General features: G+C 46.8%; 1 protein-coding gene across 4 annotated transcripts in view; it reads left to right on the top strand.

The window, feature by feature from the left end:
• The window catches only part of KDM2B (lysine demethylase 2B), a 127,337-nt gene that overhangs the window by 70,945 nt on the left and 40,318 nt on the right, over positions 1-16,074 (top strand). For all 4 annotated transcript variants that reach the window (XM_012782279.3, XM_075996528.1, XM_075996530.1 and 1 more), the window contains one exon: positions 382-468. In XM_012782279.3, coding sequence (XP_012637733.1) covers positions 382-468 — 87 coding nt within the window. The remainder of the gene's footprint in view (positions 1-381; positions 469-16,074) is intronic.

A 16,074-nucleotide genomic window follows, 5' to 3' on the forward strand; every position in this document is an offset into this window, starting at 1 on the left:
GGATCTGTGTTGCCACTACCCAGCCCTCCCAGGGAACTTGGTAAGAATGAAATGAAATTGTGTGCATGAGAGTCTGATGCTCAGGACAACTGCTTGGTGTCATAAGTGTGATCATGGGTGCTAAATGCATGGAAGTCACAGGGAGGTATATGATTTGCATTTTTTAAAAAAACTTTTGGAGAGGGGGATATTGTGTGTTTTGCAGACCCCAGAGGACCCTGGTGACTTGGTTTCTATTGAATGTGCGGGCGGTGATAAAGTACTGGGCAGGCATTGACTTTGTGGAGAGCACTCAGTTTTTTGCCGGGTTACATCCAACCAAGCCCCCTTCAGAGACCTCCCCTTCACCTGAGCTAATATGGCTCCTTTGTTTGGCCACAGAACGTCCTGAAGGAGCACGCGGATGATGACCCCAGTCTGGCCATCACTGGGGTCCCCGTGGTCACTTGGCCAAAGAAGACTCCAAAGGTAAGACACAGACTGCCCACAGCGGGGAGACTGCTTCCCGCCTCCTTTCACACCTCCTATAGGATGAATGTCGGTAGCTTTTTGGGCAGGGGGCCTTTTGGGAAAGGGCATCCCAGTTAAAATGAATGATTTTGGTGATTTCTTCATTGCAAGTTTTTGTTTTTTGAAAGGGATCGTTTTACCAAGCTGTGGAAACTGCAAGCAGTGCCCCCTGGTGGTCACTCAGAAAGTTGTGGGGCACTGATGTCTTGCCTTTCCCTGCCACTCGGTAGATTTTCATTCTCTCCTTCCTTCGTGCTCTTGTTCTTTCCTTCCTTTCTTCCTTTTCCTCCAGCTGCTTCTCGGGCTGGTTTCCCCTCTTTTGAAAGCAGCTTTTTTTTCTTTGTAAAACTGATTGATGCCCAACATAAAAATGTCTGATCAAACAGGCAAAGTCAAAGACACTAGGAAGAAGAGTAATAGTTTTATCATTGAGGGCTTAAGGAGCAGGTTGCTGTTGTCTGATGTTCCACTTCCCTGATCTTATTTACACTCCAACAACCCTGTCGGGGGACAGTTGTGACTCTCTGTCATTTCACAGATGGAGAAACTGAGGCTTACAAAGGTGAAGTCATTTATTAGTACAGAGCCAAGTACTCAAAGTTTGGTTGGTTTGACAGCAGAGACCAAACTCAGCAAGTACCCACCTCAGAGTCCACCACCCAGGGAAACGGTGACATTCTGGTGTGCATCCTTCCAAAGGCCGTACTAGGTGGGATATGTCCACATCAGTCCACCTCTCTGCTATCCGTCTGTCTATACTCAGCTTCCACTTTCTTGGGCAAGTTACATATGCTTCCTGGATCATATTTTCCTCATTTGTAAAAAGGGATTTTATACCAGCACTTTCTTCACATGGTTGTCAGTTCTAAATAAGATGATATTTATACATGCAAAGCCCTTAGGCCAAGGTGGTTAGCACTCCTCAATGTTAGTTGCTACTTAAGCAGCCCTTGGGGTATTTTGCTAATTTCTGATTTTTTTTTTTATTTTTTATTTTTTTTGCTATCATATAGAAAACACTGAGAGGAAAATTCTAGACCGCACTGTCCAAAATGGTAGATACTAGCCATATGTAGCTACTGAGCACTGAAACATGGCTAGCCCAGATCGAGATATGCTGTAAGTGTAAAATGTCCAACAGATTTCAAAGACTTAGTACAAAAAAGTGAAAAACCTCATTCATTATTTTTTAAATATGGATTGCATGTTGAAATTATTGTTGCCAGATTTAAAAAAGGATACCCAGCTAAATGTGAATTTTAGATAAACAACAGATAGTAGTTTTTTAGTATGAGTATATCCCAAATATTGCATGAGATATACTTATGCTCAAAATAATTATTTATTGTTTATCTGAAATTTATTGGGTGCCCTGTATCTTTTTTTTTTTTTTTTTTTTTTGAGACAGGGTCTCATTCTATTGCCTGGGCTAGAATGTAGTGGCATTATCATAGCTCACTGCAACTTCCATCTCCTGGGCTCAAGTGATCCTCCTGCCTCAGTCTCCCCAGTAGCTGGGACCACAGGCATGTGTCACTGTACTTGGTGAATTTTGTTTTACTTTTTTTAGAGATAGGGTGTTGCTGTGTTGCCCAGGCTGGTCTCAAACTCCTGGCCTCAAGAGATCCTCCCCCTTGGCCTCCCTAAGTGTTAGGATTCCAAACATGAGTGACTGCACCTGGCCAATGCACTATATTTTTACTTGCTAAATCGGGCAACCTTAGTTGAAATGATAATATTTTTGACATATAAGCAAAATGGATCATTAAGATTAATTTCACTGTTTCTTTTTACCTTTTTAAATGTGGCTACAAAATAATTCCAAAGTACATATGTGGCTGACCTTATATTTCTATTGGGCAGTGCTATTCTAGATTCTTTTCACTTTTGTTTGATTATCTCTTTAGGGTATATTCCTAAATGTGGACTTGCTAGGGAAAAGGGCCTCTATAACTTGTGGGAATGAAATTCTCTTAGAAGCTTAGCAGGGGCCCGGCGCGGTGGCTCTAATGCCTGTAATCCTGGCACTCTGGGAGGCCGAGGCGGGCGGATTGCTCAAGGTCAGGAGTTCAAAACCAGCCTGAGCAAGAGTGAGACCCTGTCTCTACTAAAAATAGAAAGAAATTAATTGGCTAACTAATATATAGAAAAAATAGCTGGGCATGATGGCACATGCCTGTAGTCCCAGCTACGTGGGAGGCTGAGGCAGAAGGATCGCTTGAGCCCAGGAGTTTGAGGTTGCTGTGAGCTAGGCTGACGCCACGGCACTCACTCTAGCCTGGGCAACAAAGTGAGACTCTGTCTCAAAAAAAAAAAAAAAAAAGAAAGAAAGAAAGAAGAAGCTTAGCAGGAACGTAGGTGGCGATAGCGACAAAGGATTCCCCTCTGTGTCTTCTGCCTTTCCTTCCCCAGTCTGCAAAGCGTGTGGGGTGTTAAAGATGGCTTTTCCGTACTTGTGCAGTCACAGCGCAAGTGCTGTGCGTGAAACCACAGGCTCTGCTCACAGAGGGAGCTCCCTGAGACACCCCAGCCCACCCCGGGCCTCACGGAACCTGACGAGGAAAGTGGTGAGACTTCACCTCCCTGCCCGCTTCCCTCCTAGCTGAGGCGTTGCTCCAGGGGAAGGGGTGGGGTTCACAGAACTTTGGCTTTTGGAAAAACAAACTTGCCAGTACCCACTGGAATCTCAGAATTCGTGGAGAGGCCCACATGGTCCTTTGTTGGGGAAATCACATCAGCTTGACAGATATGCCCTGTCTTCTGAGCAGGAGGCTCTAGCCCACCCCCCCCCAGGGTTTTTTTGTTTTTGTTTTTAGCGTCTTATGGGGGTACAAGTGTGTAAGGTTACTTATATTGCCCATGCCCCCCCCAGGGGTTTTTAGGCACTTTTTAAAATAAAACCAAAACTCTGTTCCATTTCCTCTGAAGGCCTAGAAACAGGAAGGTGGCTTCTGGGGGGAGTAGACTTTATCTATGACTCCTGCAGGGTATGGGTTTATGGACGCTGGTGTGGACACAGTTCAGCATGGCTGGTACTGTCGTGCTGGTGGGAGAGGTTGCAGGCCCTGTGCTGGAAGGGAGAAGGTGGTGGGGAGGGAGGAGTCAGAACAGGTGACAGTTAAGGACACTTACGGAGTATCAGTCTAAGGATACCTCATCACTTGTCAGTCCCCTCTCCCCTAAGCTTCCTCTCCCTCTCACCAGCCCCTGGCAACTACTCATCTACTTTCCGTCTCTATGGATTGGCCTATTGTCACGTGTCATATAAATGGAATCATACACTGTGCGGCCTTTTGTATCTGACTTCTTTTTCACTTGGCTTGATGTTTTCAAGGTTTAGTCAGGTTGTAGCACGTGTCTGTACTTTATTATTTTATACGGCTGAGTAATATTCTATCGTATGGGTAGACCGCATTTTGTTCATCCATTCCTCTGTTGAGGGACAACAGGGTTGTTCCTACCTTTTGAGTATTGTGCATAATGATACTGTGAACATTCGTGTACAGGATTTTATGTGGGCATATGTTTTAATTTCTCTTGAGTACATACCCCGGGAGTGGAATTGCTAGGTCACGTGGTAACTGTATGTTTAACTTTTTGAGGAACCTCCAGATTGTTTCCTAAATGGCTGCACCATTTACAATTTCTACCAGTAGTGTAGCAGGGTTCCAATTTCTTCATACCCTCACCAACACTTAATATCATTTTTTTTTTTTTTAATCAGAGTCTCACTTTGTTGCCTGGACAAGAGTGCCGTGGCATCAGCCTAGCTCACAGCAACCTCAAACTCCTGGGCTCAAGCAATCCTGCTGCCTCAGCCTCCCAAGTAGCTGGGACTACAGGCATGCACCACCATGCCACGCTAATTTTTTCTGTGTATTTCTAGTTGGCCAATTAATTTCTTTCTACTTTTAGTAGAGACGGGGTCTCGCTCTTGCTCAGGCTGGTTTTGAACTCCTGAGCTTGAGCAATCCTCTGGCCTCGGCCTCCCAGAGTGCTAGGAATTACAGGCGTGAGCCACTGTGCCTGGCCATCATTCTTTTTCATTATAGGTATGCACTTGCAGTTTTTTTAATTTATCTAATGTTTTCTAAAATTTATTTGAACCTGTATTAATTTGCCATGACAAAGTGCCACAAACTAGGTGGCTTAAACAACAGAAATTCATGTCCTCATAAGTGCTGGAGGCAAAAAGTCCAAGATCAAGGTGTTAGCAAGGTTGGTGTCTTCTGAAGCCTCTCTCTTTAGTTGGCTGTCTTCTCTCTCTGTCTTCACACGGTCTTCCCGATGCACCTGTTTGTGTCCTAATCTCTTCTTACAAGGACACCATTCACAGGGATCCGGCCCACTCTTACAACACCATTTTAACTTAATGACGTCTGTAATCATCTTTTCTCCACAGATAATCACATTCTCAGGCACTGGGGTGAGCACTTCAACATACAAATTTGGGAGACTGGGACACAATTCACATAATGAATAATTTGTAATATAATAAATGCATACTCAGTAATAAATAAGTAAAATTGGTCCTAAATTATTTCAGAGCCATCAAAAGGCATAAAGAAGAAGAGTGAATACCACGGGCCCCTCACCCAGCTCTAGAAATAAGTGCCCGCCCGCCCAGCTGCAACCCCCTGGGGTGTCGGCCCTTGGTGTATGCACTGGCTTCTAGATTCGGATTTTAGATCTTATTTTGTCCTTTCCACGAGCCTGGGAGGTGGACACTGGTATCTCTGTGGTGCATTTGAGGAAACTGGGGGCTCAGTGAGTAGACCACACACTGGGAAGTAGGACGTTGGGCCCCAGATGTGCATATTTCTGTCACTACGGCAGGAGGAACCCAATGAAATGTCACCGGGGGAGAGAGAGGGGAGGCCCCTGCTGTAGTTATGCATTTCCTGGCTGGTGGGGTTAAAAAGTTAACAGGAAGGGAAGAAGTAACTAAATGTCTGACTGCCCGGGCTGCCCGGGGTCTCTGGGTTCCCAGGTTCGCAGTTGGCTTCCTCCCAATTGGATGCAGGTTGGGTTGAAAGATCAAGGGTGCCCACTGAGGCTGTCAGGCCGAGAGGTAGGGAGTGGTATTTGATCTGGGTCGGGTTACTGGACAAGTAATTAATGCTAAATGATGATTAGCAAGACATGCTTTGATCTCCCACCTTGGCTCCAGGAGAACAAAGCCCTTTTCTGGAACTGATTAGGGCCCGTGAGGTCATTTCTGATGCCGTGTCCTTCAAATCCAAGATGCTACCGAATCAGCATCCATCACCCTTCACCCGATTAGCCGTTTCCACGAGTGGTGTTGGATTTGTTTTGATCTGTCTACACTCTGGCTGCTTCCTTTTATGACCAGTTGGCAGGATTTGGGGGGCCTGTCTGTGACCTTCGAGGCAAGGGGGAGGGGACTGGGCTTATTTGAGGCCCAGCCTCTGACCTCGGCCTTGTTATCGAGCTGACCTTCTGCTCACCAGCCAGACACTCCTGCCGGCTTGCTTGCTGGTTCCTTCCCAAAGGAGGAAACTGAGGACGGAGGGGAGGCCGGGCCCCAGCTGCCCCTGGCGCGCAGGCCTGTGGATGCCTCCTGCTTCTTGATCCATTATCTCTAGTGGCCCAACCAGGCTGCCACTTGAATTTCAATTATTGGCAATTTCTCTGGAGTACAGGAGCAGAGAGGCTGAAGTGTGTAGGACAAGTACCCTGGCGGGGACGTGGGGACAGTCCTCTTCAGTAGTTATTGGATCAGCTTCCTCACGGGGACCTCACGGCTCACACAGGAACCGATGCCTGTGTCACCTTCCGCCCTGCCCTGTTTCTCTTCCCCTTCCTTTGCAGTTGGTCACTTAGCTCTGGGAGGCCTGAGCAGTCTGGGGTCCCTCAGGAGTGACATGCAGCCTTTTGCTAAGGGAGAGGCACATAACTCAGTAGAAGAGGCCCCTGTGCTTCCTGCAGCCCAGGGCAATTAAGTTGCTGATGTACCATTGGGGGTGGGGAGGAGGCTAGAGATAATGACCTGCCCTTTACTGTCACCTGCTCTGCTCGGATCTCCTAGGCAGGCAGTGCTGTCAAATGAGGAACAGCCCTCAGGTTGGTGGCATCAGCTTCACCTGGGAACCCCTGGGCCCCACCCCGGATATTGTGATTCAGTGGATTGGAGCGAGGCCTGGGAATCTGTACTTTCTAAATGCTTCCCGGGTCACTCTACACCGCTAGGGTCAGATGCACCTGGATTGAATCCTGCCTCTGCGCCTGACTTGGGCAAGTCTAAGCCTCAGTTTACACATCTGTAAAAGGAGCTAATAGTGCTTCTCTTGCAGGGTTGCTGGGAAATGCCGTCTGTAAAACGCCTTTATAGTAGGCCATCAATCAGTGGTAGCTATTATCATTTCTCAGAATTACGGTTTGTAAGTAAGCAATAACTTTGAATCTGTCCACTCAGAAGGCATTTGATGCTCCCTATAGAAACAGAGGACTTGGGACCAGGGAGTGGGCTGAATGGTGTAGAGACATTTCCCATCCCTAAATTATTATTTGCCTGTGCAAAACTTAATCTCAAGTGAGGGCTTGACTGACTTAATTTCCTTGAAATAATTGTGGCTGTGCTGAGCTGGGGGTGGGGGCTGACTTAAAAAGCTGCTTCTCCTTTAAATGCTTTCCTCATTCCCCTAGAAGGGGGAAGCTCCAGGCCCTCTCCAGGGGTGGGGGGCTGGGGGATGACGGTTGCCTTAGAATGTGCTGTGGGGGTTGGAGGCAGCTGAGGCCATGGGCTCCCCTGCTGGGTCAGGGGAGGAGGAGAGGGTGTCCAGTCCTGAGAGCAGGGCAGGGCCTGAGAAAGCCTCATGGGCGAGCCGCCTCTGAGAGGGGCTGCACAGCTCCGCACAGGGACGGGGAGGTGGTGGCAGCCACAGGGCCGGGGTGTGGAGGCCAGGAGAGCAAAGAAAAAAGAAGCAAGCTGATGTTGGAAGGGTGCAGCTCTAGGGGACCTCTGTAAAGAAAAATCTATCTATCTATCTATCTATCTATCTATCTATCTATCTATCTATCTATCTATCTATCTATCTATATCTGGGTTCCGGATCTAAAATCCAAAGGGCTTTCCTAAGTGACGATTAAGTCATTCGTGGAGTATGGAGTCTGGCAAGTTCTTTGGAGTGTAACAAAAACCTCTGATAAAAGAATGCACACAGAAGATGCTCTGCTTATTCTAAATCTGCGGAACCTGATCCCTGGGCTGTAGACTGGTCAGTGGCCCGTTAGGAACTGGGCTGCACAGCAGGAGGTGAGCAGCGGGCCAGTGAGAGAAGCTTCATCTGTATTTACAGCCGCTCCCCATCGCTGGCATCACTGAGTAAGCTCCACTTCCTGTCAGATCAGCATTGGCATTAGAGTCTCATAGGGACACGACCCCTGCTCTAAGTGGCGCGTGTGAGGGGTCTAGGTTGCTGCTGCTTATGAGAATCTAATGCCTGATGATCCGAGATGGTGATGCTGGGAGCAGCTGCAAATACAGATTATCATCAGCAGGGAGGTTTGACTGCACAATAAATGTAATGTGCTCAACTCATCCCAAAACTATCCCCCATCCACCCCCAAGTCCATGGAAAAATTGTCTTCCATGAAACCTGTCCCTGGTGCCAAAAAGATGGGGGACTGCTGTTCTAAATAATGTAGTGTACAACATCAACAACAGAAAAATCCAGTGGAGAGAAAATTATTGGTGGTAAATGGATGCCCCGGTTTCTTGCCATCTGGGACCCAGGTCTCTGGCCAGTGTGTGAGGGCTCTGATTCCAGATTTGTCAGTGGCTGAACTGTATTATTTTGTACCTGTGGGTGAGCCCCATGACAAGGATCCCATCAAAGCCCTTCTCACCCTCTTTTAGTGGAGTAAATTGAAGCCAGAAAGTGGAAGTTTCTAGAGTCTTATCACTCGTGAGATGTCGGCAGGATGGGACATAGCTTTACCTGCTGGCTTTTTGTAGGTAAGAGTTCTAGCCTGTTAACATTGCCTTTGGGCCAGGTGTGGTGGCTCACGCCTATAATCCTAGCACTCTGGAAGTCCGAGGCAGGAGGATCACTCAAGATCAGGAGTTTGAAACCAGCCTGAGCAAGAATGAGACTCTGTCTCTACTAAAAATAGAAAGAAATTAATTGGCCAACTAAAAATATATAGAAAAAATTAGCCGGGTTTGGTGGCATATGCTTGTAGCCCCAGCTACTCGGGAGGCTGAGGCAGCAGGATTGCTTGAGCCCAGGAAGGAGTTTGAGGTTGCTGTGAGCTAGGCTGACGCCACGGCACTCTAGCCTGGGCAACAAAGCAAGACTCTGTCTAAAAAAAAAAACAAACAAAAAAAACCCCCCAAAAAACACACACACACACACACATACATATATAAACATTGCCTTAGAATAAACAAAAATTGGGGCTTATTTTAAAGTGTAGTCGAGCTTCATTATTCGTAGATTTTGTACTGCAAATTCGCCTACTTGATAAAATTTATTTGTAACCCCCAAAATCTATATTCATACCACTTTTGTGATGAACAAGGCAACACTTTGTATCTCATTTCAGCTCTTGTACTGGACACAAGTGTCCTTTTTGTGGTGTATGCAATGCCACATTTTTCAAAGTTTTGTATTTTTTTTGGTGATTTTCTGTAAGTTCAATGGTAATTGATTGATAATATGTGTAGAAAAGGCATCTTTTTATTTTATTTATTTTTATTTTTTTTTTTTTTTTGAGACAGAGTCTCACTTTTGTTGCCCAGGCTAGAGTGAGTGCCGTGGCGTCAGCCTAGCTCACAGCAACCTCAAACTCCTGGGCTCAAACGATCCTCCTGCCTCAGCCTCCCAAGTAGCTGGGACTACAGGCATGTGCCACCATGCCCGGCTAGTTTTTTGTATATATATTTTTAGTTGGTCAATTAATTTCTTTCTATTTTTAGTAGAGATGGGGTCTCGCTCAGGATGGTTTCGAACTCCCAACCTCGAGCAATCCGCCCGCCTCGGCCTCCCAGAGGAGGCCGGATTACAGGCGTGAGCCACCGGCCTCCCAGAGGTGCTAGGATTACAGGCGTGAGCCACCGCGCCCGGCCAAGAAAAGGCATCTTTAAACAGAAACGCACATAAAACAAGGTTATGTTTTGATCAGTTGAGGAAAATGTGATCAGACACTCTCAGGAACCTAACCCTGTAGAGTGAGGATTCAGTGTTGGCCCATGCGGTGCCCAGGGTGACTTTTCCAGCAACGAGAATCGGCTGCAATTCTTCCTTGCTTGTCTTCATTCTTTCCTTCTAGTCATTCGTTCCACAAATGAATGAGTGAATAACACGGGGCCCCGTACTAGGTATTGAGTGCAGAAGAAACAGACCTGTTCCTTGTTCTGGTGGAGCTTACAGTCTGGGGTGAGGGGCGTAGACAATTAACAGGTAGAAACACAAATATTTAGTAAGCCAGCGTGGCCAGTGACATATGGGAAAACAAAAGGGGGTGCCATGGGCAAGAGTCACCTGTGGGGTTTTCAGTGGGGGCAGCGGGGGAGGGAGCCCTCTCCCAGGGGGGGACATGCGGGCTGAGATTGGGAGGCTGGGCCTGCAGGGCTGGGCTGGCCTGAGTGTGGAGTGTGGCGCGTGCTGTAGGTCCCGTAGAGAGTTTAAATTTGATCCTGAGTGCCACCTGGAGCCACTGAATGATTTTTTTTTGTTTTTGGCAATTTTTATTACTTGTGGTAAAATACATGCTGTATGAACATTACCATCTCAACCATATTTACAGTGTGCACAGTCTGGTGGCATCGTGTAGCCTCACAGTGTCGTGCAGCCATCACTGTCTGTCCCAGGGCCTTTTTTATCACCCCAGACAGAAACCCCGGAACCCTGTACCCGTTTAACACTCACCCCCTGTGAAAGCTTTTAAAGACACAATAGTTTGAAGCTGGGCACCGGCAGGGGAGGGAGGGCCAGCTAGGAGGCTGTTGCTAAGGGCCTCCTAGCAGTGGGTTGGTTTATCATGGTGACAGTGGCTGTGGAGAGATAGGGTCCCAGATACACTGGGGGGGCAGAACTGACAGGACTAGGGGGTGATTCCTGCCGTTGGGGCAAGGGGAGGTGTCAGAATGATTTTCAGCTTCCTCGACCTGGCGTTGCCCCTGTTTCTGCAGGCTCAGTCCCTTCTAGTCTCCCCGCTGCCAAACCTCACTCAGGTTCAGGTCCCCTCACACCGGCTCCCTCGTGTCAGCTGCCGGAACAAAGTACCACAGACTGGGAGGCTCAAGCAACAGAAATGTATTGTCTCACCAGCAGTCTGGGGTCAGGTGTCCCTGGTTCTGTCTGAGGGTCGTGGGGAAGGCTCTGCTTCAGGCCGCTGTCCTTGGCTTGTAGCTAGCCTTTGCCTCCCTGCGTCTTCACCTTCTCCTTGTCTCTCCTCTGCTCCTGTGTCCAGATTTCCCCATTTTATGACACCAGTCATAGCAGATTAGGGCCCACCCTGATGACCTGATTTTAACTTAATCACCTCTGCAGAGTTGCCTAAATACAGTCACATTCCGTGTGTCCCAGGCTGCAGGACTAGGGGACTTTGCCGTATGAATTTTGGGGTGGACGCAGTCAGCCCCTAACACTTGTTATCACACCTTCAGTGACTCTCCACCTCCCCTAAAAGCCTCTCCCACATCCTCAGCCTGGCCTTGGGCGCCCACGATTTCCTCTGATCTTGCCTGCACTGCAGGGGAACCAAATTCCCCATTGTCCATCGCCTTTCCTGCGTCTGTGCTCACACTCGTCCCACTCTCCGGATGCCCTCCCTCTCATTCCCCACGCACAGATTCTCTCCACACCGGGCCCAGCCTAATCCCCTCCTTGCCATGGAGCTTCCTGGGCTGGGTCTCTTCCTGGGCCAGCCTCAGGCCCCTCTCCAGCCTCTTCACCCCGCTGTGCTTGGGGGCTGCACCAAAGGGCTTCCCTGCCTCTCTGGCTTCTGGCTGGGCTCAGCCCTGGGAGCAGCAGGGGGAGATGGCAAGGAGGCGGGACTATACTTTCCCGCTTCCTCCCTGCTGGATCATTGCAGGTCAACTGTTAGCATCTGTGGAGGACCCGGCCTCTATTGCCTGGCTTTCAGCTACTCTATGTCCCTGGTAACTATTCCCTCCCCTAGCCTACTCGCTAGGCTCCTCACCATCCCTAGGCTTGGGCTGTACCATCAGGTCTTGTTGGTTTCTCTTAACCAGATTTACACTCTGCAAATTGAGCGCCAGGTGCCCTGTTGCCTTCTGCTTCCTGCTAAGATCCTGGCAGATGCACTTCCCTCCTTTCTCTTCCCACTGGGCTTCCACATTCTACTCTGCTTTTTTGTTAGCTGTCAACGCATCTGAACTAAGCCTCCACTAGCTTCTTGGGGCTGGAGCTCATCTTAATAATTTTTTCCTTATCCATGTTGGTATCCTGTCCACGCAAGGTTGCTCCCACATAGCGCGAGCCCAGGAAGTATTTGCTTGAGTGGATTAACTCAATTGCAGGATTTTCCAAGAGTTTCTAAAAGATGAAGTAGTATTCAATCAGTTTCATCTCTTTGTTCTCCAGATGCTGCTGGGTCCTCTTTGGTGACTTCCTGGCTCCTTATTTAACTTTTGTGTTCCAGTCCCAGCCAGCTGTTAAAGGAACACTCGTTAGATGAGAATTAAGAAGACTTCCTTGGTCTTAGGTTCCCTAGAGCCTTTTGTCCCTCAAATTTAGGATCCTTTATCCCACTGAACTTAGGAAGGTCTTACCCTACCTGGAATTTTTCAGCATTATCTGAATCATTTTAGAACCACTTTACTAGAACTGTAAGGCGGCATTCAGCTGAAATAACCTGTCATTAAAGTCACTGGCCAAGGATTTCTTTTTTAGTCTGATAACCTGCCCAGCTGGCTGTGTTAATGATGCCTGAGACAAATTCTTGGAAAGCAATTGAGATATTGAGGGCTCCTGCCTTTGGTGGAGTAATTAGAAGGCCAGGCAGGCGGTGGAAGTGATTGCTTGCCATTGTTGTGGCTTTATTTCTGGAACCACAGCTTATCCTTTGGACTTTGTATATTTCCCATTTCACTGACCAATTGAGACAGGGTCTCATTCTTTTGCCCAAGCTACCCTCCAACTCCTGGGCTCAAGCGATCCTCCTGTCTCAAGCCTCCCAAGTAGCTGGGACTATAGGCACATGCCACCATGCCTGGCTAATTTTTTACTTTTGTAGAGACAGGGGTCTTGCTTTGTTGCCCAGGCTGGTCTCAAACTCCTAGGCTCATGTGATCCTCCCGCCTCAGCCCCTCAAAGTGTTGGGATTACAGGTATGAACCACATTGCCTGGCCTGTTTCCCATTTTATTTTATTTTATTTTTTCTTATTTTAAAAAGGAACAATAGCTTATAACTGTTTCCCATTTTAAAAGAGGACACTTGATTGTTAACATTGGGAATAAGTTGTCATGTTCTGTCTCTCTAATTTGGCTTTGTTAGGAAGGTGGGTGTGTGTTCTATTAAATGATGCTATCAGATAATCTGTCCTGGTAGGTGATGTAAAGAAAAAAGAGCAAGATTGGCTAAAGAGAGGTGAAATATTTTCATCGCTTAATTTTGCTTTTACAAAGGTGGTGTATTTAATGGGACAAGGGGAACCTTAATTACACACAAAGAAAGTGAGAGTGAAAGCTGTGGTAAAACCGGCTCTACACTGCCCTTCCCCACCAATGGATGGAAATAACTAAACAGGAAAGCTCTTTGAAAAGATTCAGAGATAATCTCACTTATAAAAAGGATCTCTCTCTTTTTTTTTTTTTTTTGGCCATTTAGATTATTTTTTCTCTCGGTTAATGTTTATGAGACAAGGTGGCAGGAGTGGACTGGCTGGGGAGCCAATGTGGGAAGGAGGTGTATCTGTTTGAGTGTTTCCAACTGTTTGATTCTTTTAGGAGAGAGTGCTGTTCCTTCCTTCCTTCCTTCCTTCCTTCCTTCCTTCCTTCCTTCCTTCCTTCCTTCCTTCCTTCTTTCCTTCTTTCCATTCTCTCCTCTCCTCTCCTCTCCTCTCCTCTCCTCTCCCCTCCCCTCCCCTCCCCTCCCCTCTCCTCCTCTCCCCTCCCCTCCCCTCCCCTCCCCTCCCCTCTCCTCCTCTCCTCTCCTTTCTTTGAGACAAGATCTAGCTCTATTGTCCAGTCTGGAGTGCAGTGCCAAGAGCATAGCTCACTGCAGCCTCCAACCCCTGGGCTTAGGTGATCCTCCTGCCTCAGCCTCCCAAGTAGCTGGGACTGCATCACTCCACCTGGCTAATTTTTTTATGTTTTGTAGAAACAGCTCTCAATATGTTTGTTGCCCAGGCTGGTGTCAAACTCCTGGCCTCTAGTGATCCCATCTCCGCCTCTCAAGTAGCTGGGCTGTACCACCACACCTGGGTAATTTAAAAAGATTTTTTTATAGAGACACAGGGTCTTGATACTCTGCCCAGGCTAGTCTCGAACTCCCAGCATAAAGCAGTCCTCTATTCTTGGCCTCACAAAGTGCTGGGATTATAGGCATGAGCCTTATTTCTTAGTATTTTGTTTATTTTTACCACATTTAAGAAATTATGCTAAAATACACATAACATAAAATTAACTATATTAGGCCGGGTATGGTGGCTCACGCCTGTAATCCTAGCACTCTGGGAGGCTGAGGCGGGTGGATTGCTCAAGGTCAGGAGTTCGAAACCAGCCTGACTGAGACCCCATCTCTACTAAAAATAGAAAGAAATTAATTGGCAAACTAAAAAATATATATATACAAAAAATCAGCCGGGCATGGTGGCGCGTGCCTGTAGTCCCAGCTACTCAGGAGACTGAGGCAGGAGGATGGCTTGAGCCCAGGAGTTTGAGGTTGCTGTGAACTAGGCTGACCCCACAGCACTCACTGTAGCCTGAGCAACAAAGTGAGACTCTGTCTCAAAAAAAAAAAAAAATAACTAAATCAACTATATTAACCACTTTTAGGTATACAATTCAATGACTTTTTTTTTTTTTTTTTTGAGACAGAGTCTTGCTTTGTTGCCTAGGCTAGAGTGAGTGCCGTGGCGTCAGCCTAGTTCACAGCAACCTCAAACTCCTGGGTTCAAGTGATCCTACTGCCTCAGCCTCCCAAGTAGCTGGGACTACAGGCACGCGCCACCATGCCCGGCTGATTTTTTCTTACATATATTAGTTGGCCAATTAATTTCTTTCTATTTATGGTAGAGACAGGGTCTCGCTCTTGCTCAGGCTGGTTTCGAACTCCTGACGTTGAGCAATCTGCCCACCTCGGTCTCCCAGAGTGCTAGGATTACAGGCGTGAGCCACCGCGCCAGGCCACAATTCAGTGACTTTAAGTGCATTCATATTGTACCATCACCACCGTCTCCAGAACTTTTTTCATCTTCCCTAACTGAAACTCTGTCCCTGTTAAACACTAACCTTCCATTTCCCCTTCCCCAGCCCCGGCACCCACCATCCTACTTTGTGTCTCTGTGAATTCGACTACTCTAAGTACTTCATATAGGTGGAATCATGGCAGTATTTGTCTTTTTGTGAATGTCTTATTCCACCTGCATAATGTCCTCATGTTTCATCCATGTTGTAGCATGTGTCAGAATTTTCTTTTTCAGGCAGAATAATGTTCTAATGCATACATACACCACATTTTGTGTATCCTTCATTCATTAGTGAACACTTGGGTTTCTCCTACCACAAACATCTTTTTCAGTCCCTGCTTCGAGTTCTTTTGGGTCTATACCCAGAAGTGAGCTTGTTAAATCATAAGGTAATTCTGTTTAACACATTGACTGCCACACTAGAAAAATTTTTTTCCTTGGGGCCACAGTTTTTCATTATGAAAATAGAATAAAATCTTTGAAAATAAAACAACCCTTTCTAATTTAGTGAAAATTTTGTTATGTTTTATTGTTTTTCATGGGTGAGTTATATGCAACTTGAAAAATATTTTTCACAGCTTCCAGGGTGAAGAGACGTGAGTTACATTCTTGTCTTCACAAGGCATCAGGTTCAAAACTAGCATGAGTTCAATACAACTCACATGGCAGTTAATGTGTTGAATTTTTTTTTTTTTTTTTTGGACATAGAGTCTCACTCTGTTGCCTGGACTAGAGTGCCAGGCATCAGCCTAGCTCACAGCAACCTCAAACTCCTAGGCTCAAGAGATTTTCCTGCCTCAGCCTCCTGAGTAGCTGGGACCTTACAGGCATGTGCCACCATGCTCAGCTAATTTTTTCTATGTATTTTTAGTTGGCCAAGTAATTTCTTTCTATTTTTAGTAGAGACGGGGTCTCCCTCTTGCTCAGGCTGGTTTCGAACTCCTGAGCTTGAGCGATCCTCCCACCTTGGCCTCCCAGAGTGCTAGAAATAAATATTTAGGTTTGCCTGTCTGAAAAGGAAGAATCTTTTTCTGTATAACCAAAATAACATGATTACATGTAACAAAATGTATAATTCTTTAATACCCCCTAATGCACTGTCATATTCAGATTTCCCAAATGATCCTTTACAGCTGCTTTGTCCAAATCAGTATCCGACCCA

Source organism: Microcebus murinus, chromosome 22 (assembly GCF_040939455.1).
Source record: "Microcebus murinus isolate Inina chromosome 22, M.murinus_Inina_mat1.0, whole genome shotgun sequence".
Classification (NCBI taxonomy): Eukaryota; Metazoa; Chordata; class Mammalia; order Primates; family Cheirogaleidae; genus Microcebus; species Microcebus murinus.